The sequence below is a fragment of the Myxine glutinosa genome, chromosome 11 (genome assembly GCF_964187855.1).
Source record: "Myxine glutinosa chromosome 11, kmMyxGlut1.1, whole genome shotgun sequence".
NCBI classification, from domain to species: Eukaryota; Metazoa; Chordata; class Myxini; order Myxiniformes; family Myxinidae; genus Myxine; species Myxine glutinosa.
The window spans coordinates 49,353,171-49,380,133 of NC_136271.1; the positions used below are offsets into that span (position 1 = coordinate 49,353,171).

General features: G+C 46.7%; 1 protein-coding gene across 1 annotated transcript in view; it reads left to right on the forward strand.

Moving 5' to 3' along the window:
• Nucleotides 1–26,963, forward strand: part of LOC137413867 (calpain small subunit 1) — an 84,766-nt gene that overhangs the window by 13,655 nt on the left and 44,148 nt on the right. Inside the window, exon 2 of the mRNA XM_068099306.2 lies at nucleotides 551–587. Coding sequence (XP_067955407.1) covers nucleotides 551–587 — 37 coding nt within the window. The remainder of the gene's footprint in view (nucleotides 1–550; nucleotides 588–26,963) is intronic.

Sequence of the window (26,963 nt, forward strand, 5' to 3'; positions counted from 1 at the left end):
TAAACGTCTTTATTGTAAGACTACACTGTAACACTGAACTCCTCCGGGCTGGTCGCCCGGTGTATATCATGAGGCCACGCCTACCCCTCGGGCATGGCCACCGCCCACTTGGTGCGTGGAATGATGTCACCACGCCAGTGGGCTTTTGTGTCCGCCACACATATATATATATATATATATATATATATATATATATATATATATATATATATATATATATATATATATATATATATATATATATATATATATATGAATAATTGCAGTAAAAATATATTTACATTGCTCAAACATTAATATTGATGAACAATTACTTTTTTATTTAAAAAGAAAAGGTTTTGTCACTTGTCATATTATGGCAATCAACCCAATAAATGTATTACCCCTTTTTTTTTTCTTTTTTTTTCATTTCTGCAAAATGCGAAAATGGCAATTGATTTGTCATATAATAATAGAAACAGCAAGTGCCTGTGCATATCTAGGATTGCTGTTCCTGCCAGTTTGGGATCTTTACTAATATTCTTCAATCTGTGTCTTCATCCCAACACAGTCAGGCTGGAGGACAGATTGCAGCGCAGGCATTGCAGGTGAGATGCGTGCGTGTGTGTTGGTTGTTATCGCCATATTTGGGTTCAGAAGGTGTAACTGAGTCCTCCCAGCTCTCGATGTATCCAACTCCGTTTCAGTAGGGGGATAATGATTTGTGGACCAAGTTATGAAGTTTTCTTGTTCTGAAAGTTTAGTGCCGAGGGCTTTATTCAGTATTGTCACTGAGCTCCAAACAGCTTCCAACTGTAGTTTGTTTGTAGTACTGTATATTCCCAGGAATGGTTTTTAATATCTCAGTGAGTTTCTTCTTTATCATTCCCATTGCTCCAATTATCACTGGTACAATTTCAGCGTTCTTCAGCTTCCAATATCTTTTCACTTTATTTTTGAGATAAATCATTTTTATTGATTTCTGTGTTGTTTAAGCCAAAATCTATGGGTACTGAACCCTCAATTAGTAATGCTGTTTTTATATTTTTTTGTACCTATACTATATCCGGTTGTATAAGTACTATATCCAGTTGCAATGCTTTATTTTCTATGTTCGGGCTGGATGGGATCATTAGGTCTTGCGTGAGTGTTAGTTCATCGTTTTCAGCTATTGCTTTTGGTTCATGGTTTACATGAGTTTTCTGGGACTGGGATATTGAAATTTTTGCAGATGTGTCGGTGGATTGCTCAACATACTTTGTTGTGCCTTGATGTGTACAGCTGTTCTGACATGAGTTTTTTTACATCCTGATAGTAGGTGCTTGTGCTTTCTATTTTGACCTTGCAGAACCTACACTTGTCCGATTGATTCAGTCCCACCATATTTTAAAGCCATTGGTAAAGTGTCCATGACATGTGGCATTTATTGTCCCCCGTCGCACCGCGGAGCGAAAGGGGGACTATGGTTTTCCCCTCCGTCCATGTGTGCGGGCATGCGTGCGTACGTGCGTGCGTGCATAAGCACGTGCGTAAGCGAAGGACCGAATTCTAATTTGGTGTGTGGGTGCAACCCATGTCAAAATCCAAGATGGCCGCCGCCATGTATGTCTGATGCCATGTATGTCTGAACCTTGTGAGTGGAATATCTTGAAAAATAAACGAACTACTAACTTCTATTCTGGTGTGTGGGTGTATCTACGCATAAGGAAGAATGCTATTAAAAATTGGGTCGCCACGTCAAAATCCAAGATGGCTGCCACCATATATATGTCTGAACCTTGTGAGCGAAATATCTTGAAAAATAAACGAACTACTAACTTCTAATCTGGTGTGTGGGTGTATCTACGCATAAGGGAGAACGCTATTGAAAATTGGGTCGCCACGTCAAAATCCAAGATGGCCGCCTTGCGTCTTCCACTTTGTCAACTCGCATCACTTCACCGACGGGGGACCTAGGCGTAACGCTTGTTATGATTTGTTCTCCATCCATCCCAGTTGAGTTGACCTCTTCTTAGCCAATGGGCCTTCTTTGTCTATGCTGAATGTGTCCATCTCTTTATTATTATTATTATTTTTTTTTTTTGTATCTTACTGCCCTTTTGTCATTTTCTCAGTTATCGGTGTATGTCTATTAATATTTCACTTTATATTTTTCTTTTGTCATTTCTTTGCTATCATTGGGGCTGTATCCATTGCAGTTTTGGTTTCATGTGTGACATCTGTTCTTCTGCTTGCACCTGTCTTTGAAATTGTTTTGGTATGTGGGTTACCTTCTCTGGCTTGTTGTCTTGTTTGCATACAACTTGGATTTGATAGTCTGTTTGACTTTTCATGTACTCAACCAGTTGTACAGTTGTCATCCTGTGCGTTTGGTTGAGCTTTAGCAGGCCACTACCTCCTTCTCGTCTCGGTAGTACATTCTTGGGATGCATTTTGTGGATAGTGAGAAGTTTCCTTGTTTTGATATCTAGTTTGTTGATTTCTGCTGGTGGCCAGTTTATTTTTCCACAACTGTATTTGGATACGGCTATTGTGAGTTGGTTTATGGCTGTCTCATTCTGCGTAGCTATTCTTTGGTAATTGTTTTTGCACATTGGTTTGTGACATATCTGGTGGCCCTCTTTTACTCTGACGTATTTGTATGATGCTTCATTTTGTAGTTCCTGTATTATTGTCATGTATTTTTTAATGTTGTCCGGTTTTGTCGGTCTACCTTGTATGAATGTGCACTTGTCACACTTATCTCGGGCAAATTACATGTGAATGTCACCGGAGTACTGTTTTACTAATTTCAATTGTTCTGCCAATTTTTCATCATTTGGTGCAAAGGCTTTAAAATCGTCTATGTACAGCAGATGTGTCACCTTCCCTGTCTCTTTGGATGATAGGGTGTATCCCTGTCCTTGCTAATTAAATGAGGTTGTTCAGTGGGTCCAGAGTCGGGCAAAACAGGAGGGTGGAAAGGCTGTCTCCATGGAAGATCTTGTGACGTATCTTCCTTCACTCCTAGTATTTCGATCTTTCCTTCCGAGTGCTGTAATATCAATGTGGTATTCGAAATTTCCATTGCTTTCTCAATCAGGTTGATTATTTGTGGGTTGATCTTGTAGATTTGCATGCGTTTTATCATCCATGAGTGTGGAACACTATCAAAAGCTTTGTTGTAGTCTATCCAGGCTGTGGATAATCTGGTTCTTCTGGTTTTGCAGTTTTTGAGTATAGCCTTGTTTAGTAGTAGGTGGTCTAATGTTCCGTAGCATCCTTTCTTGCATCCCTTCTGTTCTGCCTGTAGGCCTCCTTGTTGTGTTAGGTGGTGGTACATAATTTCTGTGATGATTCCTGTTAGAAGTTTGTATGGTGTTTGTAGATATGTTATTGGTCTATATGTGTGAGGTAGTTTGGTTTCTCCAGATTTTGGGATGAGGAATGTGTGTTACCTTATGTGAGCCACTCATTCTTTAACTCTTCCCCTTTGATAAGTTTGTTGAATGCTTGAGCGTGGTGATTGTGGAGGGAATCTAGTTACTTCAGGCAGAAATTTCGAATTCCATCTCGGCCAGGGCTAAGTTTGGCATTTTTTTCAAGTAATTAATTTTTTTCTTCATCAATTTATCACTGGCAGCATTTCCCTTTGATGTTGCTTTTTCTTCTCCAAGTATTGGATCCATCCATTCTGCCTCCTTGTTGTGTTCATTTGGATCTTCATAAACTTATTTCCAGACATTTTCTAGTTTTGGAAATACATGTGAAGGTAAAGAGTTCCAGAGCTTGGCAGTAGAGGGGAAGAAACAAACATAATGGATGGCCCACCCTTGAGTTGCCAGTGGCCACACAATAATCATGCGTTGTCGTGGCTTGTCGAGTATTTTGTGGTCTCACTAATGGCGGAGGTACACAAAGCAGCAAGATCTTGGGAGCAGAAACCGAAGTAATATTTGTGGAAAAGATAAAGTGAGCCAACTTTGCAGTGTAATTTGAGTGGGTTGAGTTTTGAGTTCAGATTGGGAGAGCTTATAAGTTGGATTACTTTGGATTCACTTCTGTCCAGTAAGTATGTGGAGGTAGAACCTCCCCAGATGTGAGAGCAGTACTCTATACGAGGAAGAATCAATCCTTTATATAGTTGAAGCAACTGTTTCAGAGGAGAAGAATCTTCGACATCTGAACAGGACTCTCAATTTCTTCGAGGCAGACTTAGCTATTTGTGTAATGTCTGGATTCCAGGATAAATTTGATGTTAGGGTAATACCTCGTAGGTTTATTGAATCACATGGTGCAATTGTGGAGCTTTCAAAGGAGATTGGAGATTGGAGAGTTGAGAGGAGTTTTAGAGAGATGGGAAGAAATTGAGTTTTAGAAGCATTAAATTTAACCTGATTACATTTGACCCACTGGGAAATCTTGTTCAAATCCCTTTGAATTTGGGTGGCTGTGATCAAACGAGATGTAGATTGAGTGAGGGAAGATGGGGCAGATGGGAAAAACATGGAGGAATGTGATGTCCAGTCATCAGCATGCGTGTTTATAGCTGGGTCGGTATTCAACCCAGGCGAGACTGCTCAGAGGATATTGTGCATTCCTGAAGGTTGGCCTGCCACAGCCCAAAGTGTTGCCTTACTAGTCCGTTGTTTGGGTTTTTCCTTTTGAGTTAAGTGTCACTTCTGGTGTTGGTAAGACAGGCAAATGAGCCAAAAGATGCATAACTTGGTTTATTCTAGAGTCCCTGTATAAAGAGAGTTGCGCCATGCGCTGACCCGAGATTTCTGGTCACGTGATTTCGTGGTGCCATTTTGTGTCTAACTTCACCGTGCGTGAACGTCAGCTTGGTACGGGAATGTTGTTTATTGCCAAACAAAATGACTGGTTGTTCTGCTTTTGGTTGTTCAAACCAATCTGGGAAATATAAGATGTATAGATTTCCAAGTGATAAAGTCAGAAGACAATTTGGGAAGCGAAAGTCAGACGAAAGAGCTGGAAAGCGATCGACTCCTCGAGACTCTGCCAGGTAGGCCCACGCCGCTTGATGATCGATGTTCAAAAGCAATTCTATCTGCTCGGTTTTTTTTTGGTTGTCTGTCCGTTGAAAACCCTTTTAAAGGGAAGTGATTTGTGTTTGTTTATAATCTTCAAGGAGCTGACCAAAAATGCATTTCCGTGGGAAGAACCCTGCTCAATTTTTTTCGGGTAGTCCTCGCGGACCGCATATTGTCATTGATTGATGAAATGTCCCGGTACAGTGACATTGCCTGGTCTGCGGTTGGGTAGTCTGCGGGCAATGTCACTGTATTTTTTCAGAGGGAATTAATTTTGATTTTATAGGGGCGGGAAACCCATGGTCCGTTTTGTTTTCAGTTGTCTGTCCGTCCATTCAAAACCTATTCCGAGGCAAGTTATTTTTTTGGTTTAAAATCTTTAGCCTAATCGGCAATCATAAAAGCAATTTTAGGGGGGGACTTGCTCAATTTTTTTGCGGGTTGTGCAGCCATCCATACGTCCAAAATTTGACGAGTTATTGTTTGCTTTGTACAGTGCTCATGCGTCTTGTGGCATATTTGCTCAAATATTTCCCACCCCGGGATTTATGGCCAAATTGTAGTGATGGAAGATTTTGCACATTGGACAATCCCTATATATTTAACCTGGTGACAGCTATCGTTCCCAAAACATACAATATTTCTAGGTGATTAATGCAGTAAAACAGGTGTATTTGTGTACCCACAAATTGTGTACCCACAAAAATATTGGATATGCCCACACTCCTTTCTAAAAGTTATTAAAATTCAGAGAACGACAGCATTGGTTTGTCTTACTTATAATGTTAGCTCTTATATGCAGTGTTGGCTTGTAATATGCATTGCCATACCACTTTTAATATCACCACACAGCTCTTTTTCACGGCAATAGCTGAGTTTTTGACAAAACAAATATCACCTGTATGTAATAATAAGACGAAATATGTGTAGTAAAATTTTTTTTAGCAGGTTTAGAATATATCAGTCCCATATCGCGAATGTACATGTATATCTAATCCGACACACTTAGACACAAAATGGCGTCAAAATTTGAGTTGACACAACTCTCTATATACAGGGACTCTAGTTTATTCTATTTAATTGATCGTCTTAATGTGAGTTCCTGCATATGTATTTATCTGGGTGTGATCTTGTGGTGGTTTGCTGATCCTCCTTGGAGCCTGCTAAGTGAGTTTTTTTTTTTTTCTCTTCACTTTTATGTTTGCACTGCGTTGAACGCACCCTGGGAGGGGTTGGAATCTGGGTAATTTTTCTCCAGTGTCCCCTGCAGCATGGAAAGCTACAGCTGTCTATCTAGGATGAATAAAAATGGGGTATTTAATTGATTTCCTGCTGTTTAGTGCTTTTCTAAAGCATTGGACACTTTTCCAATCACAATTGGGGTAAATCTACCTGACCATAAACATACTGTATATGTAAAGGGAGCAATGGAATACTAGTGACGTCATTAATTAGGCCAGTATTGATATTGTTACGTGGAAGAGGGAATCCATAGTTAGAATGTAGTAAGTCTCTAGTATTGACCGTCTGTTTTGATTAGGTTAGAATGCCATGTAACAGGGACCTGTTAGGCTAAGTTGTACATCATTTGTGCACTGGTGGGAGGTCAGTGAGTGTAACTTTTAGGATAGACAGGGTAAAGTTGTATGTGTGAAACCTTTCCATATAGTGGGCAGGGCCAAATGAGTACTTTCCACCACAAACCGTTGCAATGGAAGCTCTTCTTTTTTTTTTTGTATACTTAATCGAGGCTCGTGAAAGAGCTAACATTTATTTCACAAACAAATCAACCAGACAAACAAAATATATAAAAAGAGGGAGCAGAAGACAAGATGGGGAGAGAAGGGGAAGCACACAAACACAACATTTGAGAGCAGGGAGAAGTGTGGGAGGGAGAGGGCTTGGGGGGAGGAGGCGTGGTAAGGGGGTGGGGGATAGGTATAAAACACAAGGGGACCGAAATTAGCGGGGGTAGAAAAGATCATTTTTTTTGTGTACTGAATCGAGGCTCGTGAAAGAGCTAACATTTATTTCACAAACAAATCAACCAGACAAACAAAATATATAAAAAGAGGGAGCGGAAGACAAGATGGGGAGAGAAGGGGAAGCACACAAACACAACATTTGAGAGCAGGGTGAAGTGTGGGAGGGAGAGGGCTTGGGGGGAGGAGGCGTGGGATGTGCCTCAATGGACCAATTTACTAATTGTCTGGCTGTTGTGAGCAAGCCATGATGGTGAGATGGGAAGCGGAGCAGGTTTGCCAAATTCTGCCAACACCAGACTGTGATAAAGTAACCTTAGAGCTTCGGGAATATTCTGGATGAAGGGTGGGATGAACGTTGGGGAAAGAGCGCTGCCCCCATCCTGAGCAGCAACCAATGGGGGCCAAACCTTAGGTGGTCCTGGGGGCGGTAAAACTGGCGCACTCGCTCGCGCTCTCGCCCTCTTCGTCTCCTTCTCTCCATCTCTGCCATGGACCAAGGAGGAGGAGAGCACCTTCGTGTTGCGTGCCCCAATCCTGGACGGGACTCGTGCTGCAATCAACGTCTTTGCCCCACTGGTCATGCTCATGCTCCTGTTCCACCAACCACCATCGAGCAATTGGAAAGTCATCGCCTGCTTCCCCTTTGTTAATAAAAAAATCTGGTGTGCGGCACCTAGGTTAGGTTTTAGTGTTTTATTTCTTTTAATTGAATACAAGTTTGTATATTGCCCCCTCCCTATACTACTGTGTTCAAAAAGTATCCGACCTTTATTTTTCGTGCGTAAAAAAAAAGAAGCTAGGGAGGCGTTGATTGGTGCACGTATGTAGGCGATCCTAATGCACACGCGTGAATTTTTTCCCACCTGCAGAAGCTGTCATTCGACGGCAGACTGCCGATGAGTGAGAACATGTAAGTGAGCGCCGTCGGATTTTCGTTTTTGACAAAATGACGGAAAAACTTGAACAACGCTACTGCATCAAATTTTGTGTAAAGCTTGGCGATTCCCAAGTGGAAACGATCCGCAAGATTCAACACCGTTCATTCCATTATGAAGGAGTATTTGGGCTTCAGGAGAATCTCAGCGAAGTTCGTACCAAAGCTGCTAACGATTGAGCAGAAGCAACTCTGTTTGGAGATCGCACAGGACATGCTGGAGACTGTGAACAGCGATCCCAGCTTCCTCAACACAGTGATCACTGGCGATGAGTCCTGGGTTTATGGGTACGACCCAGAAACCAAGTTGCAGTCATCACAATGGAAGCATCCAACATCCCCGAGGCCAAAAAACACAAAATTTGATGCAGTAGCGTTGTTCAAGTTTTTCCGTCATTTTGTCAAAAACGAAAATCCGACGGCGCTCACTTACATGTCCTCACTCATCGGCGGTCTGCCGTCGAATGACAGCTTCTGCAGGTGGGAAAAAATTCACGCGTGTGCATTAGGATCGCCTACATACGTGCACCAATCAACGCCTCCCTAGCTTCTTTTTTTTTACGCACGAAAAATAAAGGTCGGATACTTTTTGAACACACTACGTACACATCTGTCATGTCTCTAGGTGTGTTCCATTCACCTCTTCTCCACTATCTCTTTTCTTTTATTGTTCCCATCTTTCGCCTCGCTCGTGCGTTCCATTACGAAATTCAGTTTAATTGGCAATAACCTTGGGGAAGCATAAGGTGAATCCGAGCGCAGGGTAAATCTTATTTGAAAGCAGTTTAGCTTACCACCTTTCGGCTCTTCCTGGGATCAAAGATCCTAGCACTGAGCCATATCGCCTTTTGCGAGCCTCTGACCTGACAATATATATTGGTGGACAAAATAAACAATGGATTTTATAGTGGATAAGATGATATGTTTGTTTTATAATTGTGGAAATTGAGATGTAGCTGTTGGGGCTGCTAAGGTAGTTTGGAAGACATATCGCCTTTCACACTCGCCTTTCAGGTATCTAATCTGGGTTAGGTTATTGCCCTGACTGTAAACGGTCAACTTGGTGTTTTTCAAACATGGCGTTGCATCATTGAGCATGCGGTCCATCAGATGGATGTAATAAGCTGAATGTCCCGTTTGCTACGATTAGCTGATGGACGGGAAAGATACATTCAACACCCTGAATAAATTGCAAATTCCTGCCCTGACTATGCCTGTGGTCCAACAACACATGAGCCACCTTTATGAAATAATCGATGGACCCTTCACTTGACTCGGTATAAAAGGTAGCTGCAATAGCCAGATAGCCAGAGGTGGCCAGCCAGATGGTAGGGCCAGAGTATATAGTGACTTTCCACATGGAAAACGTATTAGTCTCCTACCCGGAGGGGATTGTAGGTTTGCTCTCCTGTTTGTCTGTCTGTGTGTGTGTCCATCTGTCCATCCCACCCGTGGTTTTCTGCACTTTTTTTCCCATACCCTTTAACATAATGAACTGAAACTTGGTACATGGCTTTTATTTATTATGATGATAAGTTACAGAACAAGTTCGAGTTTTGGAACGTTTCGCCAATTTTTCACGAAGTTATGCCCTTTTTGCTTGGAACAAGAACATTAATTGGGACCGGTGTGGGGACAAGTATTGCAAAGTAATCCTCCCTCTTATTCCACATGACTTGGTGTTTGGAAATTTGCCCGTTGATAATGCATGTTCTTCCCTGATTTTGAATAAGTTACAAATCTTGTGCCAATTGCTGTTTTATTTCTCTTATGCCAATTGCTTTTTGTGAGATGTTCTTCAAGTAGATTCTGTGATTACAATCGAGGAACCCAATTTGCTTTTTCCCAGTCATACAATCACTTACTCTTATTTATTACTTGGGAAAATTGAAGATTTTAAAAGTATATTGGTTGTTCGCATGTGTTTTTTCTGTCTGTTTGTCTCAATTTTCATCCGATTGATTGACTTGAAATTTGAACAGGATTTGCATATCACTGAATTCAACCACAAAATTATTTTTGAGGTCAACATAGGTCAAAGGTCAGCAACTTAGGTCGAATTTATAAAATCATCCATTTTTATCCAATTGACTTGAATTTGCATATATACTATATAGTCATTATATTCAACCACCAATTATTTTTAAGGAGTCAAATTTGTTTTAGGGATTTCGCAAGTATCGTGCTCTGCATGCCATCTTTCTTTTTATTCAATGTTTGAGGGTAAATGACCTAGATTTAGATGGTGAAACCCCCAGATCCATGCATTTGTGACATCTCCTGGAGTAACTATTCTTGGCCAATGATATTGTTGTAGCGGCTACCGCTGGGTTTTCACAATCGCTTTGCACCTATCAAGGACGCGGAGCGATCACCATGCCGGGCTCGTCCAGGACGCCCGGGCAGGCCCGTGCTCAACTTGCCAGGCCTCGGTCGGAACGCCCGGGCAGGCTCGCCCTCAACTTGCCAGGCCGCAGCCAGGACGCTGGGCCACGCCCCCTCTCGCCTTTCCTGGGCAAACGCTCCGGGATAATATGTATATATATTGCTGCCCGATAAACGGGCTTTTCAGAGTGCCTGAGTGTTTGGTTTGATTAAAGCAACTCGGATGAATTCCAGCTTTTTGTCGCGTCCATTCTTCCGATCGACGTGGGAGCCCCAGCTCCTTCATTGGTGACCTACCGACATGGACACGGCAGTCGCCCTTAAACTGCCTACCTTCTGGGAGGCTCACGCGGCGGTTTGGTTCGCACAGGCGGATTCCCTGTTCGCCCTGCGAGGCATCACGGCCGACGACACCCGCTTCAACCATGTGGTAGCAGCGCTCGGTTCGGCCACCGCGGCCCGCGCCCTGAGCCTCCTCGAGAGCCCGCCAGCCGCTGACAAATACGGCGCGATTAAGAAGCTTCTCCTCGACGCTTTCGCCCTCCCATCGGCGGAACGCGCACGGCGCCTGCTCGACCTGCCCGAGCTCGGCGACACGCGCCCTTCCGAGTGAATGGACTACATGCTTTCACTGCTCGGCGAGCACTCTCCGGCATTCCTGTTCCGGGAGCTGTTCCTCCGTCAGCTGCCTAACCCGGTACGCCTCGCCCTGGCAAGCACGACGATCACAGATCCCCGGGCCCTTGCCAGAGAAGCTGACAAGATCTCCGCCGCAGGACAGCGCATCGCAGCGGCGACATGGGACCCACCGCCGTCCGACGCAACACCCATGGCGCCCGAGCACCTGGCACGGTCGACGAGCGAACTGCCGACGCAATTGGCGGCCGCTACAACGAGCCGACCACCTCCAGCACGACGACCGGGGCCTCCACCTGACCAAGCGTGGTGTTACTATCATGCCAGGTTCGGACAGAAGGCCCGGACATGCCGACCCCCGTGCACCTTCGGCAGGCCGGGAAACGGCCGGGCCGGCGTTCATTACCAGCCATGAGCGCCGGCCACACGGGCAACTTACTGTTAATCACGGATAAAGCGTCCGGACGGCGCTTCCTGTGCGACACCGGCGCCCAACTGAGCGTCATACCCGCCTCTGACCAGGACAGGCAATCCGCGGTTTGCGGCCCCTCCTTGGTTGCGGCCAACGGATCGACCATCCGCACCTTCGGCCCGCGCAACGTCACCCTCTGCTTCGGCGGCCAACGCTTTGCTTGGACGTTTGTAACCGCAAACGTGCCCATGGCTCTGCTAGGCGCCGACTTCCTCTGCGCACACGGACTGCTGGTGGACGTCCAACGGCGTCGTTTAATCAACGCCGAAACCTTCAGCTCCCTGGTATGCACATTGAGCAGCTCCGCGCCGACCGAGCTGGCATGCGCCGTCCCGGCGGCGAACGAGTTTGCTCGCCTGCTCACGGAGTTCCCGGCCCTCACGCGGCCAACGTTTTCGGCCGTCGCAGTATGGCATGGGATCGAGCACCACATACCAACCACGGGCCCGCCGGTCTATGCCAGGGCCCGCCGCCTCGACCCAGCCAAGCTCGCCATGGCGAAGGCCGAATTCGACGCGTTGGAGCACCTCGGCATCGTGCGGCGCTCCGATAGCGCGTGGGCCTCGCCACTGCACATCGTGCCAAAGCCGGGGGGTGGATGGCGCCCGTGTGGCGACTACCGCCGTCTCAATGACGCTACCACCCCCGACAGGTACCCGATCCCGCATATCCAAGACTTCTCCGCCCGTCTGGCGGGACGGGTCATTTTTTCGAAAATTGATCTCATACGGGGATATCACCAGGTACCTGTCAGGGCGGCCGACGTCCCTAAAACGGCAGTCATCACGCCGTTCGGCTTATTCGAATTCTTGCGGATGCCGTTTGGTCTCAAGAACGCGGCTCAGGCGTTCCAGCGCTTGATGGACGGCGTGCTGCGTGACCTGCCGTTCCTTTTCGTTTACCTGGACGACATCCTCGTCGCCAGCACGTCCCGGGCCGAGCACCTCCTTCACCTCCGAACACTGTTCGGGCGCCTCAGCGAGCACGGCCTCATCGTCAACCCGGCCAAATGCCACTTCGGCACGACGGCCGTTGATTTTTTGGGCCACCACATCACCAAGAACGGGGCCGTGCCGCTGCCAACCAAGGTCGAGGCCATCACCACGTTCCCGCGTCCCCGCACCATAAAGGCCCTGCAGGAATTCCTGGGAATGGTGAATTTTTATCACCGCTTCGTGCCCCGTGCTGCTCAACTCATGCGGCCCCTCTACGAAGCCCTCCGGGGCAAGCCGGCCAAGCACGACATCGCCTGGTCCGCAGCAATGGATGCGGCCTTCCAAAGCTCAAAGCGGGCCCTCGCCGACGCAACACTGCTCGCTCACCCGGTGCTCAACGCTCCCATCGCCCTCACCACGGATGCCTCCGACTACACGGTGGGCGCCGTACATGAGCAATGGGTGAACGGGGTTTGGCAGCCACTCGCTTTTTTCAGCCGGCAGCTCCGGCCGAACGAGCTCAAATACAGCACGTTTGACCGGGAGCTCCTCGGTCTACACCTGGCCGTCCGCCATTTCCGCCACCTCCTGGTGGGCCGACCTTTCACGGCGTTCGTCGACCACAAGCCGTTGGTTTACGCCATGGCCAAGGTCACGGAGCCGTGGTCGGCCCGCCAACAGCGCCACCTCTCCGCCGTGTCGGAGTTTACCACGGACATCCGGCACGTCGCCGGCAAAAACAACGCCGTGGCCGACTGTCTTTCCCGGGCCAGCGCGAACGCGGTCCACCTGGGCGTGGACTTTGCGCTTATGGCGGCGGACCAAACCACCGACTCCACGGTGCAAGCCCTCCGGGCGGCGGACACGGGCCTCCGCCTGGCCGACATCCCCTTCGCGGACACTGTCCTGCTCTGCGACGTCTCCCAAGGCCAGCCTCGCCCCATCGTGCCCGTCACCTGGCAACGCCGCATCTTCGCCTCCCTCCACGGCCTTTCCCACCCGGGCCGGAAAGCTTCCCAGAAGCTGGTGTCGGCGCGATTCGTCTGGCACGGCCTTCGTCGGGACGTCCGCGATTGGACCAGCACCTGCACGGCCTGCCAACGGGCCAAGGTCCACCGACACACCCAGGCCCCGCTGGCACCTTTCACCGTGCCCGAACGACGTTTCGACCACGTCAACGTGGATCTGGTGGGCCCCCTCCCCCCGTCACGGGGGTTCACACACCTGCTCACCATGGTGGACAGCACCACCAGGTGGCCGGAGGCCGTTCCCCTCATCTCCACCACCACCGCCGACGTGGCGCAGGCTTTCATCGCCACCTGGGTCGCCCGCTTCGGCGCACCGGCGGACATCTCATCAGACCGCGGACCACAGTTCACCTCCGAGCTGTGGGGCGCGGTCGCCCGCAACCTGGGGGTCAAGCTCCACCGTACTACGGCCTACCACCCCCAAGCAAACGGGTTGTGCGAGCGATTCCACCGCTCCATGAAGGCCGCGCTCAAGGCCGGCCTTCAAGACGGCGGTTGGGCCGACCGGCTGCCGTGGGTCCTTTTGGGCCTCCGCACGGCCCCCAAGGAGGACCTCCAGGCATCCACCGCCGAGCTTGTCTATGGCCAGGCGCTACGCGTCCCGGGCGAATTCGTGCCCGACGCTACCAGTCCCTGGTCTGCAGCTCACCAGCGCTTGGACCTCCAGGAGGCCGCCCGACGGTTTGCCCCCGTGCCAACATCCCACCACGGTGACCCCCAGTCCTACGTCCCCCCAGCACTTCGCACAGCGGAGTATGTTTTTGTGCGTCACGACGCACATCGGGGGCCACTCCGGCCGCCGTACGACGGGCCCTTCCGGGTGCTGCGACGGGACGACAAGTCGTTCGTCATCGACATCGGCGGCAGGTCGGACCGGATTGCGGTGGACCGCCTCAAGCCGGCGCACGTGGACGTCGACCACCCACCACGGGTGGCCCTTCCGCCGTGGCGAGGCCGCCCCCCGTCCACGGTGCCCCCCACTCGACCGCCCACCACCACACCGGACCCCCTCCCACGACCCGCCAGGGGTCGCTTCGGCCGGGTCATCAGGACCCCCCTCAAATTGACCCTGCCGGTGCAAGTCGATTCTGGGGGGACGTGTGTAGCGGCTACCGCTGGGTTTTCACAATCGCCTTGCACCTATCAAGGACGCGGAGCGATCACCATGCCGGGCTCGTCCAGGACGCCCGGGCAGGCCCGCGCTCAACTTGCCAGGCCTCGGTCGGGACGCCCGGGCATGCCCGGGCATGCCCGGGCAGGCTCGCCCTCAACTTGCCAGGCCGCAGCCAGGACGCTGGGCCACGCCCCCTCTCGCCTTTCCTGGGCAAACGCTCCGGGATAATATGTATATATATTGCTGCCCGATAAACGGGCTTTTCAGAGTGCCTGAGTGTTTGGTTTGATTAAAGCAACTCGGATGAATTCCAGCTTTTTGTTGCGTCCATTCTTCCGATCGACGTGGGAGCCCCAGCTCCTTCATTGTTATCTTTCTTTGTCCATCGACTCCTCGTGTCCTTATGCTTCATGTAAAAGTACAGTGATGTAGTGTTGGTGTTCTTGTCCTGCATATACTGTATATACACGAACAAGCCCATGGGCCGCAGGTCCAATTTTTGCTGCGTTGTTTGTCGCAAAAAAAAAAAGTAAGTGCGAAATTCAAAAAATGTAGAAACCATGTATGTGTGTATATATACCACTTACATACAAACATTGGGGAGGGGAACCTCATACATGAGCACAAAATTTAGATTGATCTAGATTCTAGATAGAGACCCAGGATACCAAAGACAAATAAGTGATGGTTGGCCCAGGCCGTGAAGCTATAACCTGACAATCGGGGTTTTTTTTTTGTTTTGTTTTCTGAATTGGCGTCGCCCTTTTCCCTGCCCTCAATAGCCCCTCCCTTTGGCAGGGATCAGTGGTTAAACAACTTGCACTATGCCACGTGTAAAAAAAACAAAAAAAACCCCCCACCGTTTAGAGGCCATTTTTCCCGCAAAGCGGGGGTTGGCCTTTTCGGGGACCGTGGTAGTTGTTGTTTTTTGGTCCCCTTTTTGAAGCAATGTTTTACGGCCGGATGCCCTTCCTGACGCCAACCCTTTTTGCCGCCTTCAACGACAAACAGGGAATTACCAGTGAACTGGTACTCAATTAGCCGACCTCGGAAGGATGACAGGCTGAGTCAACCCCCCTGGCATTAATTCGGCGATCGACCGAGATTCGAACCCAGGATCCTAGGTATCCTAAGCCGGCACCCTAGCCGCTAGCCCAACACCAGGGATCCCAACCCAACACCAACTATGCCACGTGTACAGGTAAAAATTGTAAGTCGTCTCCTCTCCCACAAGCGTGGGGTTATGGAGGTGGTATTTTGTGCCCATGACCTGATGCTGGGTATTCTGAGCATTTGTGCAAAACATGAGGGAAATTGCCAAGCAGTTTTAGATTCTATGAGGTTCAGAGAATTGCAGAATTTTGGTGTGTTGAGAAGAAACAACGCGTTAAAAGTCAAGTGAACGATCAGCACTGCATGGCAAATCGGCAGAAAAATAGGTACAGCAAGGGTGGATGATGTCACTAGCAGGAGTCAAAGTGCACCTAGCCTCCCACAGCCAATCAGCAGCATCTCACGACTTGTCCACACGAAGGAAAATCCACATTTGTTTTGTTTGGGCATTTATCGAATTAGATATATGAAACTTTTTTTTTTTTTGTCCAAATCAAAAAATCCTTTTGACTGCACATCTCTGCACGAAGAATATGGTACCTTTTTTAGGTCATCTCATCTCGATTCTCGAAAAGATGAACTTATAAAATGAGTCGTGATGCCCGGATGTCTGTTCGTCCGTCCGCCTATCCATTCGTTAACTTTTTGCTATCTTTACACTCCTCCCATATCACCAGGCTGATTGTTCCGAAACGTAACAAATGGATACAAGACAGTAGCCCGCACAATCGCTCGGGCTTCGATTTTTCGATTTCGGATCATGTAGGCTTAGAGGAGGTTTACCCTACAAACTTCGGATCCCCACTCGTACCTTATTTACCAACTGATTGCTCTGAAATCTGATACAGTCCTTGTTCTCAATGGTCCACAGGATCGCTCGGTCTTACATTTTTCAATTTCAGATCATGGGGGCTCAGACTGGAGGGGTGAGGTTACCCTCCAAACTTCGGATCCCTACTGGTCCCATACTTACCAACCGATGGCTCTGAAACCTGATACACCTATTCTTTTATATTCGATGGCCTGCATAATCACTCGGGCTTTCATTCTTGAATTTCAGATCATGGGGTTGAGGGGGGAAGTGGGAAGGGAGGGGGAGTTACCCCCTGAAACTTCAGATCCCTACTCGTCCATTATTTACCAACTGATTGCTCTGAAATCTGATAGTCCTTGTTCTCAATGGTCCACAGGATCGCTCAGTCTTACATTTTTCAATTTCGGATAATGGGGGCTCCCAGGGGTGTTATCGCCTGAAACATCGGATCCCTACTTGTCCCATATTTACCAACCAATTGCTCAGAAACCCGATTCAGCCCTTCGACACGATGGTCCACAGGATTGCTCAGTCTTGGATTTTTTCGAATTCGGAACATGGTTTGGATCCCTACTCGTGCCTAATTTACCAACCAATTGCTCAGAAACCCGATTCAGTCCTTCTACTCGATGGTCCTCAGGATCGCTCGGTCTTGGATTTTTAAAATTTTGTATCAGGGGGGCTCTCAGGGGATCAAGGGGCTCCCAAAATCAGCAGAGGTCTGAACGACATACAACCTCAAGAGATGACCGTCAGCCCACTCGGGGCTATTTATTTAATTTGTGCGACCAGTGGTTTGGGATGAGATGTCAAACGGGCACACACACACACACACACACACACACACACACGTCAACAGAGGTGGATACTTTGAGACCCGGTAGATATCCTTTCCATCTCCTGAGGCCCACCCACGTGTGGGGATAGCAGGCAAAAACCACTTACACGCACGTACACGTACACGTACACGTACACAAACTCGTACATACACATACACACAAAGGTGGCAACATCGGAGGGTTCCATTCCACCTTCTGAAACCCACATTTGGAGATGACAGCCAACAATATTCACACAGGAAAACACAGACAGGCACATGCACACACAAACCTATCCAGACAGAGACGAGCATTGAATCTTGTATCGACACTTCTTCATGATCCTTAGGTGCCATATAAAGTAACATGAATATGTAAGGGGCCTGTCCCATCTGGTTTTTGTTTTCTTAAACATATCTCAGCTGCTGACACAATCAGGTGAGAGACAGAAGAGAAGTTATTGTTATTTGGAGAACACCTGAGAAACGTAATCAACAAACTCCAAAGAGACTTTCGTGCGACGAAGTGATCGGAATGCATTTGTCAGCTTTTGGAAGAAGTGGTATAGCGATTTTATAGGAACAATTGTGAAGTGTTTCATCTTCTATTACTCAGTTACAGATGTACCATGGCACCCTTTCAAAGAGTGTGGCTGGGTTGGCTTGTTTCATGTTCCCATGTGAACCCAGGTTCAAATCACATAATACTACATGTATTTGTCCATGGTCTATACTTTAGGTATGTCCTTGTAATTTGCACTGAATGTGTTTTGTGTACAAGCTATGAACCTTTGATCACTGTTAAAATACGATACATAGATAATGGTATACCCGTACCCTGGTGGAAGTTCTAAATTCCTGCATCACTGGCACAGGGAAGGAAATGGCAAACCACTCTGAGTATTCCTTGCCATGAGATTACTTTGGCAGTAGATGAATCACAAATCTGCAGCAAAATTTGGTGTGATGAAGGTGCTTGCTCCTCACCCTTATTATTTGCGGTAATTACCTCCGCCACCAAAGGTGGATGGAGGTTATGTTTTCACCCTTGTCTCAAAACGTTGTGGACAGATTCGGACGAAATTTGGCAGAGATGTAGCGTATGTGACAAGGACGAAAGGAGTAGATTTTGGTGAAGATCTGGATTCGGATCCGGCTAGTATAATTTTTTAAGTGATTCTTCACCATTGGGAAATAGGGGCAAAAACGATACATAGCAGGATATCTCAAAAAGTTATGGATGGGTTTGGACGAAACATGGTGTACAGGTTGTGTGTGTGTGACAAGGAAGAATCTATTTGAGTTTGGTGAAGATCTCAATATGAAATCGGATATGAGAATTTTTTTTTTTTTAAGTGATTCTTCACCATTTAATGATATGGCCAACCAGGCGGAGGTGTGCTCTCTACTGAGTGCCGTTCTAGTTGCTAATTGAGTTCTTATGTTCAACAATTATGTGAATACATCTCATCTTGTTTATCCATTAACAATTGGCCATTAAGGTGTTTGCATTTGGCCATGATGATGTTTCTGCGCAAGCACGTTGTACCCAATGATTCCAATGCCGTCCAGTGGTGCCATCTGGTGGGCATGGGAATGGCAACATCACCTTTGGCCTAAAGGTCACAGGATAATGAAGCGTGCCATCATCCTCTGAAGATGTCGAAGCGGTCGTTACCTCCACCACCGAAGGTGGATGGAGGTTGTTTTCACCCCTGTCTGTCTATCTTTGTCTGTCTGTGAGGAGGATATCTCAAAAAAGTTGTGGACAGGTTGGGTGTTGACGAATTGACACACTCGATTCTGACGGGGATGAATTGATAATAATTTGGTGAAGATCTGGATCCGGATACTGAAATTATTTATGTGATTCTTCACCATTAAGAAATAAGGCCAAAGCGATTATATAGCACGATATCTCAAAAACTTTGTGGACGGATTATGACAAAACTTGGTGGATGACTTGGGTAGATGAAAAGAACAAGCGGATTAGATTTTGGTTGAGGTTCGGATCCAGATCCGGCCCATCAAACAACACAACATGCATTTTAAAGGCCATTTTCCCTGCTAGAGTGGGGGTTAGCCTTGCGGTCCCCATGACAATCTTCTCCATTTTGCCCTATTTTCTGCATCTCTCCTTGTTAACCCCCTTGCCCGCATTTCTTCTTCCACCATCTTTAGCCAAGTCTTTCTCAGTCTTCCCCGTCCTCTACTTCCTTCTTCATTCATTTCCATCACTCTTCTCAACCAGTCACTTTCATCCTTCCTCAACACATGGCCAAACCATCTCAACCTGTTCCTCTTCACAGTATCAATCACAGGCTCTATTCCCATCATCTTTCGCAATTCATCATTTGTCTTCCTCTTTCTCAACGATACTCCGCACATCCACCAAACCATTCGTATTTCCACCCTTTCCAGCCTTCGTTGCTGCTCTACGTTCATGCCCCATGTCTCGCTCCCATAAATCATAACACTTGTCACACATGCAGCATACACTTTCCCTTCAGCTTCAACGACACTCCCCTCCTCATCAGCACGCCACTCAGTTCCCGAAACTTCTTCCATGCACATCTCGCTCTCATCTCATCTCATCCAAACCATCACTGGAATACAAAACGTAAATTGTTCAGCCTGGCGGAGGTATGCGCTCTACCAAGTGCCGTTCTAGTTACCTCTGTTGATGCTTGCTACAATTGATCCCACAGTATTTTTCTCAAGACCTTTGGATTGTAAACTGTGGATTTTATTTGTCATCATGGCAAATGAGGTGTTGCTGATGTTTCACGTGTTAATCCTTCGTCAGAGCAAAAGGCCTTTGGCCTGTTACTCTGGTGAAATCCCAGGTTCCCTGTAAGTGGAGTGTAGGTTTGTTGTTGTTGTTGTTGTTGTTCTATAGCCCCGGACAGTTCTCTCGAACAAGCCTGTGACACGGAGACAGCCAATCGATCTCCCAGGAGCAACCCAGAGATCCCCCACATCCAGGATGGTGTACCCCCGCCTTCACAAAGTCAGGGCCACAACAGATTTAGGGAGAAAGAGGGAGAGACACAGACAAGAGGGAAAAGGCCAGTCCATGGGGACCTATTGGTACTCTGACCGTGACCGCGCTGCCCTGACTAATCCGGGCAGCAGGGAAGAATGGGGAAGATTTGGCCCCCGACTTGCGTTGACTTGCAGTGGGTTAAACCACCACAAAAGAGGCGTCCCCAATAGTTGTGGAGTGTAGGTTGAGCAATCTGCTTATTTGGAACCTTTACTCATCTATAGCTTCTCCATTGATCTCTTGAGGCTGTATTGTCAAAGGGATATAATTATTTGGTGAATGAAAATTTGCGATCGTTTTGCAACAAAAGATGCCAAACCAAACCCCCATCTGCCAACGTGGCTCCTCTCACTGCTTCAACTTGAAAGGTTTTTAAAGTCAACACAGCTGCCAAACTTGAATACCTCACCACACAGCATTTTACTGAATCCAACCCTACCCAGAGGCAATGCAGTTTATTAGCGTGGAGAGAACAAAAAATATATAAAACAATCAGAAGATTACATTCTCCACAGCTCATGTGACTCCCAACACCGGCCATGTTCATGATTGGCCAGCAACACCATATACTCGTATATGTTTTTATGGCACCTTATTTTAAAGTAAATTTCTCCCGAACTAAAGCCTTGTATTGCTGCTGAAGGCAATGTCTCATTCACTCCCTTAGTATATTTTTAGCACTGAAATCTAGTTTTTACAACACTGTTGATTCGCCTCTTCATAATAAACGTTGCACCCTTTTAAGCCTTTTAACCATGGTGTTGGGCTAGCGGCTAGGGTGCCAGCTTAGGATCCTAGGATCCTGGGTTCGAATCCCGGTCGATCGCTGAATTAACGCCAGGGGGGTTGACTCAGCCTGTCATCCTTCCGAGGTCGGCAATTTGAGTACCAGTTCACTGGTAATTCCCTGTTTGTCGTAAAAGGCGACAAAAAGGGTTGGCGGCAGGAAGGGCATCCGGCCGTAAAACATTGCTTCAAAAAGGGGACCAAAAAACAACAACAACCACGGTCCCCGGAAAAGGCCAACCCCCGCTTGCGGGGAAAAATGGCCTCTAAAGGTGTTTTTTTGTTTGTTTTGTTTTTACACGAGCCTCGATCTTGTATACAATAAAAAAAAGCCTCGCCCTCGGGTGGGGGAGGCTGGCAGGATAGCTTAGTGGGTTTGAACCCCGAACCAGGTATAAACTGTCATTCTGGTGTTTCACAGGCAATTCATCAATGTGTGTGTCGTCCCTCGGATGGACATTAACGGATGACCTGTCTGGAAGCATTAGTTGGTTGATGTTAAATACCCCATGGTGTCCTTCGCGAAGAGTATGCAAGCTTATTTGATCCCACAGTATGGGATCCGCCACTGCCGGCACCATTAACAAATTGCAAATTGTTGTCCTGACTACTACTGGGAAGGCAATGGCGAACCACCCAGTATAATCCTTGCTCAGGATGCTGCTTATGTGTCACCGATGCTCTGAAAAGTATGTAACATCAAATAGATATGGAAGCTTATACGTATTGTTTAAGTTGGCTGACTTGAGATCTCAGGGTCCTGAGTTCAAGCCCCTGTCATGACGTTCAATTTAACACCAGGTGGATTGAGTCAGCCTGACATCCTTCCAAGGGCGGAAAAATGAGTACCTGCTTACTGGGAAGAATGAGCCATTCGTATCCTGCATCAGAGTGGTGACCCGTCTGGGATTGTCCCCAATAGCCTGGGAAACTGCTTTGGTAGCCCTATGTATCTGAAGATGCAAAAAGTAGTGGTTTTATGTTCTTCATACCTATTGTAGGGTTTGTTTCTACAATTGGTGCCCCCAATTGTTAATGGTACCGCAGAGTTTATTAGACTCCCTAGGAATCTTAAACCACTATGTAGGTTTTTTATTTTATTATTTTCTTCCTGCACTCCCAATTTCCAAGCTGTATCTCATTTCCGGCGAAGACTTTTGGAATAAAAATTTGCATCAATAATGGGAATAGAAAGTATGTGTGGCCATGACCTAATTTTAAGGTCTTGACCAAATTATAGACATTTTAACATTTTTCACCAAAACTGTCTGATCTGATCTAAGGTCTGTCTAATCAGAATGAAATTGCCCTCTATAGATAGTCTAGAGCATTTATGCTTAATTTACAACATGCTCCTCTGGGTTGAAGGTCAAGTTCAAATGGTGGTCTGAAAAAAAAAAGAAGCATTTTCGTCATCACTCAATTTTGCCCATGCGGAATCTCAAAGACCGCTTGGCCGTTCAAGATGCTCTTGCATCATAATCGTGTCCCTACATTGATGGTGTGCACCTGTTATTAGTCCCCTGCCCAGAGAGGACTGACTATAGGTTTGCTCTCCGTCTGTCAGTTCTCCCACCTGTGGTTTTCTGTACTTTTTTTTTTCTATATCCTTTAACATATTCAACTGAAACTTGGTGTATGGCTTTATTATGATAAGGTACAGAACAACTTTGAGTTTTGGGGTGCTTCGCCAATCCTCCAGTTATGGCATTTTTTGACTTGGAAAAGATCACATATTTATAGATGGGTCAGATTTTTTATTTTTTTTATTTTTTTGTATACAAAATCGAGGCTCGTGTAAGAGCTAACATTAATGACAAAAAAAAACAAAAACAAACGGACACATAAGACGAAATAAAGGGAGACAAGATGGGGAGAGAGGGGGAAGCACACAAGTACAACATTTGAGAGCAGGGACATTGGGAGATCTGTGGGAGGTAGAGGGCTTGAGGGGAGGAGGTGTGGGAAGGGGGATGGGGGTGGGAGAGGTTAAAAAAACACATGGACACTGCTAGGACTTCCAGGAAAGAGGTCGGTATTTCAGAAAAGTGGATCTGGGGTGAATTAACAGGGGTAGAAAAGATCAAGGTTTTGGATGGGGGAAGATAAGAGATGGTGGTGAACAGCTGTTTTAAAGACCTGGAGGGATGAGTGGGATTGAAGCGAGTGAGGGAGTTTGTTCCAGAGGCGGGATAAAAGAGGAATGAAAGGGCGAAGGTGAGCAGAGAGTCTTGATTTTGGCAGTTTCACCATAAGAGGGTTGCTGGCAGATCTTGTGCGACCTGTAGGAGTACTTGAGGGACAGAGCACAGACAGGGCTGGGGTGGCCTAGGCCAGATAGGAGTCGGTAGAAAACAGAAAGACCACCAACCTGCCTACGGTGAGTGAGTGAAAGGCCCTCACAATAAACTCCCCCTTACCCTTTAACATATTGAATTGAAACTTGGTATGGGACATGTCTTGCAAGGCAGTTCTCCCTCTTGTTGTATTTGTGGCCTTGGCCTACCTTTTTTTTTTTGAATTGACAGAAAAGACATTTTTGATCATAACTTGACTAATTATCTTCCATTTTTCACGATATTGAGTTTTATGGATAGGTTGCAGATGGGGATACATTTTCTTAAGTTATAGTCTAGTAGGAAGACTAGGTCCCCCTGCACCCCCCGGAGATATACTTCTAATCAGTGTTTCTAGATTGGAAAAAATGTGTAGAAAATGACTAGCTATGGCCCCAAGCTGAAAAAATGTCCCACATACCATTTTTATGCAAATTACTGCTGCCATTATCAAAAAAACGATTTTTGACATATCTCAGCCAATATTGCAGATAATTGAAAAATGAAGGTGTCTAGACCCATGTTTTGAAGGGCATAGATCATGATAGAACTATTCATAACATGATTACATGTGTCTATGGTATACTAGTATGCATATTAATGCTGTAATTACAAAATAATCAGTTTTACAAATGATAAGGATACGTTAATACTGCAGATAACTTAACATGGTACATAAGGGGTCTAAACCCAGGTATTTTCAAGGTTAAATGTCAACAAGATGCTCCTGAGTCTTGCATAGGGGCGGGACATTGGCAGTAACATTGGTACCACTCAACTTTTCTTCCCACCATTGACTTTGTATTGCGAGAGATTTTCACTTGCTTATTTAAAGGTTTCTCACCCAGCCCACGTAAAATCTACCAACTCCTGCTGTTAACTCCCAAACATATTTTTTTATGTTATCCAATCACAGTGCAGAAATGACAGACTAGAGATCCAAATTAGTGCTGCTATAGCTGCCATTTTACATTTCCATCCATGTAACATGCGCGCTCGCGCGCTCGTATCAATTGGTAATGTCGCGCGCTCGTATCAATTGGTAACGTTGATGTTATTGAATACCTCAGTTGAAAGTTCAGTCTTCCATTCCATCTGTGTGTTGTTCTTGGTATTCATCCTCCAATCTAGCCAGGTAAGATGCTAACTATAATGTTACTCACACTCTTGACTTCAGTTTCTGCATGAAATCATAAACAGGCAGAATAACAGCTGAGCCAGCTAGCACCATGTTAGCTAACGTTAAAGCTAGCCTCATCTATGTACAGTATGTTCCTAATGTCGGTGTAACTTAAACTTTTGTTAATGCCAAACATGAGACATATCTGTTGACTTCTGTATATGAATTGAACCAGAAAGAGGCACGACAGCTGAGCTAGCTACAGTAACTTAGCACAATGTTTCATTGGCCTAGATAGCTAACGTTAGTGTGGAAGAATTTAGATGTTTTAGCTATTAGCACTTTTGATGCCACTAAACATGGTTTAGTCAGCTAAAAAGTACCCTAGTGTAGAACATGACTCAGAACCTCTGTTACCTCACTGAAAACTCAGAGCCTCCTTTCACAGGCACTTTTAACATCATTCGTGATTTCTTATTTGTCATTTAACAGTGATGGTAGACATCGACAGCAAGCATGCCCAAAAGAAAACGGAGTGTAGAACCTGCAGCCCAAAGCTCTCCTCCTACATGCATCCTTCATGTACCATCCATGTCTGATCATGGGGATTTCACGCCCCTCCGTAAAATTAAAGGATCTGCTTCAGAAAAACTGCAACTGCTTCAAAAGATCCGGGATAGACGTCTCAACCAACCGCATGACTCCCCATGTCGTATGCAATCAGTATGTGATCAGATCCCGGCAACTCTTCCTGATGACCTAGAAAGAGTAGGATATCACAGCAAGTGTTATAAGCACTTTGTCCGCCACTTTCATCGTCTGGGAGATGATACAGAACCAGGGCCATCAACCTCATCATGGCATCACTCTCCTCGTAAACCAGGAGGTTCTGCTGAACCCATCTTCCCGCCAGAGTGTATATTTTGTGAGAAAGTTGAGACCAAAGATGCTCATCGCAATACTGAGAGGCCTACAACCTTCCCATCCTTTAAAAACAAAGAAAATGCATGGGAGCAAATCGAAACACGGGCTGAGAAAATGGGTCTCTATCGACTCCATCGAAAGGTGAAAAACAAAGACCTCTTTGCATGTGAGGCCAAACACCATCCGTCATGTTTTAAAGCTTTCCGCACAGCATTCTACAACTATGAGCGTGCGATTCACAGAGCCGAAGCACCAAAGGAGCAGGCTTGCATGTCAGCCGCCCATGAAAAGGCATTCAACTCAGTACTGGAACACATTCAAACCCAGGTCATCCAGCAGAATAAAGTTCTACAGCTTTCTTCCTTGCGCTTGCTCTATGTCGAGGAACTGAAACTGAATGGATATGAGAACTCAAATTATCGGTCAGAGAAACTACTGAAACGCCTACAGAATGACCCAATCAAGGAGCATATCCACTTCACGAAGGTTGATCATGACAAATGTGATGTCATTTCTTTCTGGCTTGTGCACAGCTCAAACATAACAGTTTCCAATGCTCTCGCACGAGCATTCACACTCGGAAGCACAAACAAGAACCAAAATGTTGCCCTCCAACTTCGCCAGGGTATTCTACAGGCTTTCAGAGAGTGTAAAGACCAACCATGGCCACCAACAGCTGAAGACATGGAGCTCAATCCTGAAGACATCCTACCTCCAGACCTTGTCCGCTTTCTCAGCGTGCTAATGACTGGCAAGGAGGGCATCGAGACAGAAAAGGTGAAGCGTCTGGTCTTCTCCATTGGACAAGATCTGTGCCGTGCAGTGTCAGATGGAAAATGGAAGTTACCAAAGCACATTCTCCTCTGTGTGACTGTAAGGCACCTGTTCCGAAGCAAACAGCTCACCACAATACTACACAGGCTTGGACACTCTGAGAGCTACGATTTCGCCTTGGAGTTGGAAACTGCTCTCGCCAAGGTCCTGGATGAAGTCTCAACTTATCGTACACCACAAATTGTGACAGGAGAGGGCAACCTTGTATTCCACTGTGAGTGGGACAACTTGAATAAAACCACTACCAGTGTGCACGGCAGCAACATTGTAAACAGTGCTGGAGGAATCATGGTGCAGGAGGTCAAGCCCGGGTTCGAGAGCAGCAAGGACCGAATGCTACCTACCATCAATACCTCCCCACGATCTACAGCAACCAGGAAGAGACTGATACCAGGGTGGTTCTGTACCTCCATCATGCTGCTACCATCGGATACAAGAACGCTGTAGTCAGAACACCGGACACAGACATCCTCCTGATCCTGCTCCACCATGCCCACAACATCAAGCTGACGGTGTACCTGGATACAGGGTCAGGGAAGCATCGCCAACTTGTCAACGTCTCTGAGCTGGCAGAATCCCTGGGAGAGGACTACTGTGCCACTCTCCTGGGGTACTATGTGTTCAGCGGAGAAGACTGCACCAGTGCCTTCAAAGGGAAGGGAAAAGTCGGGC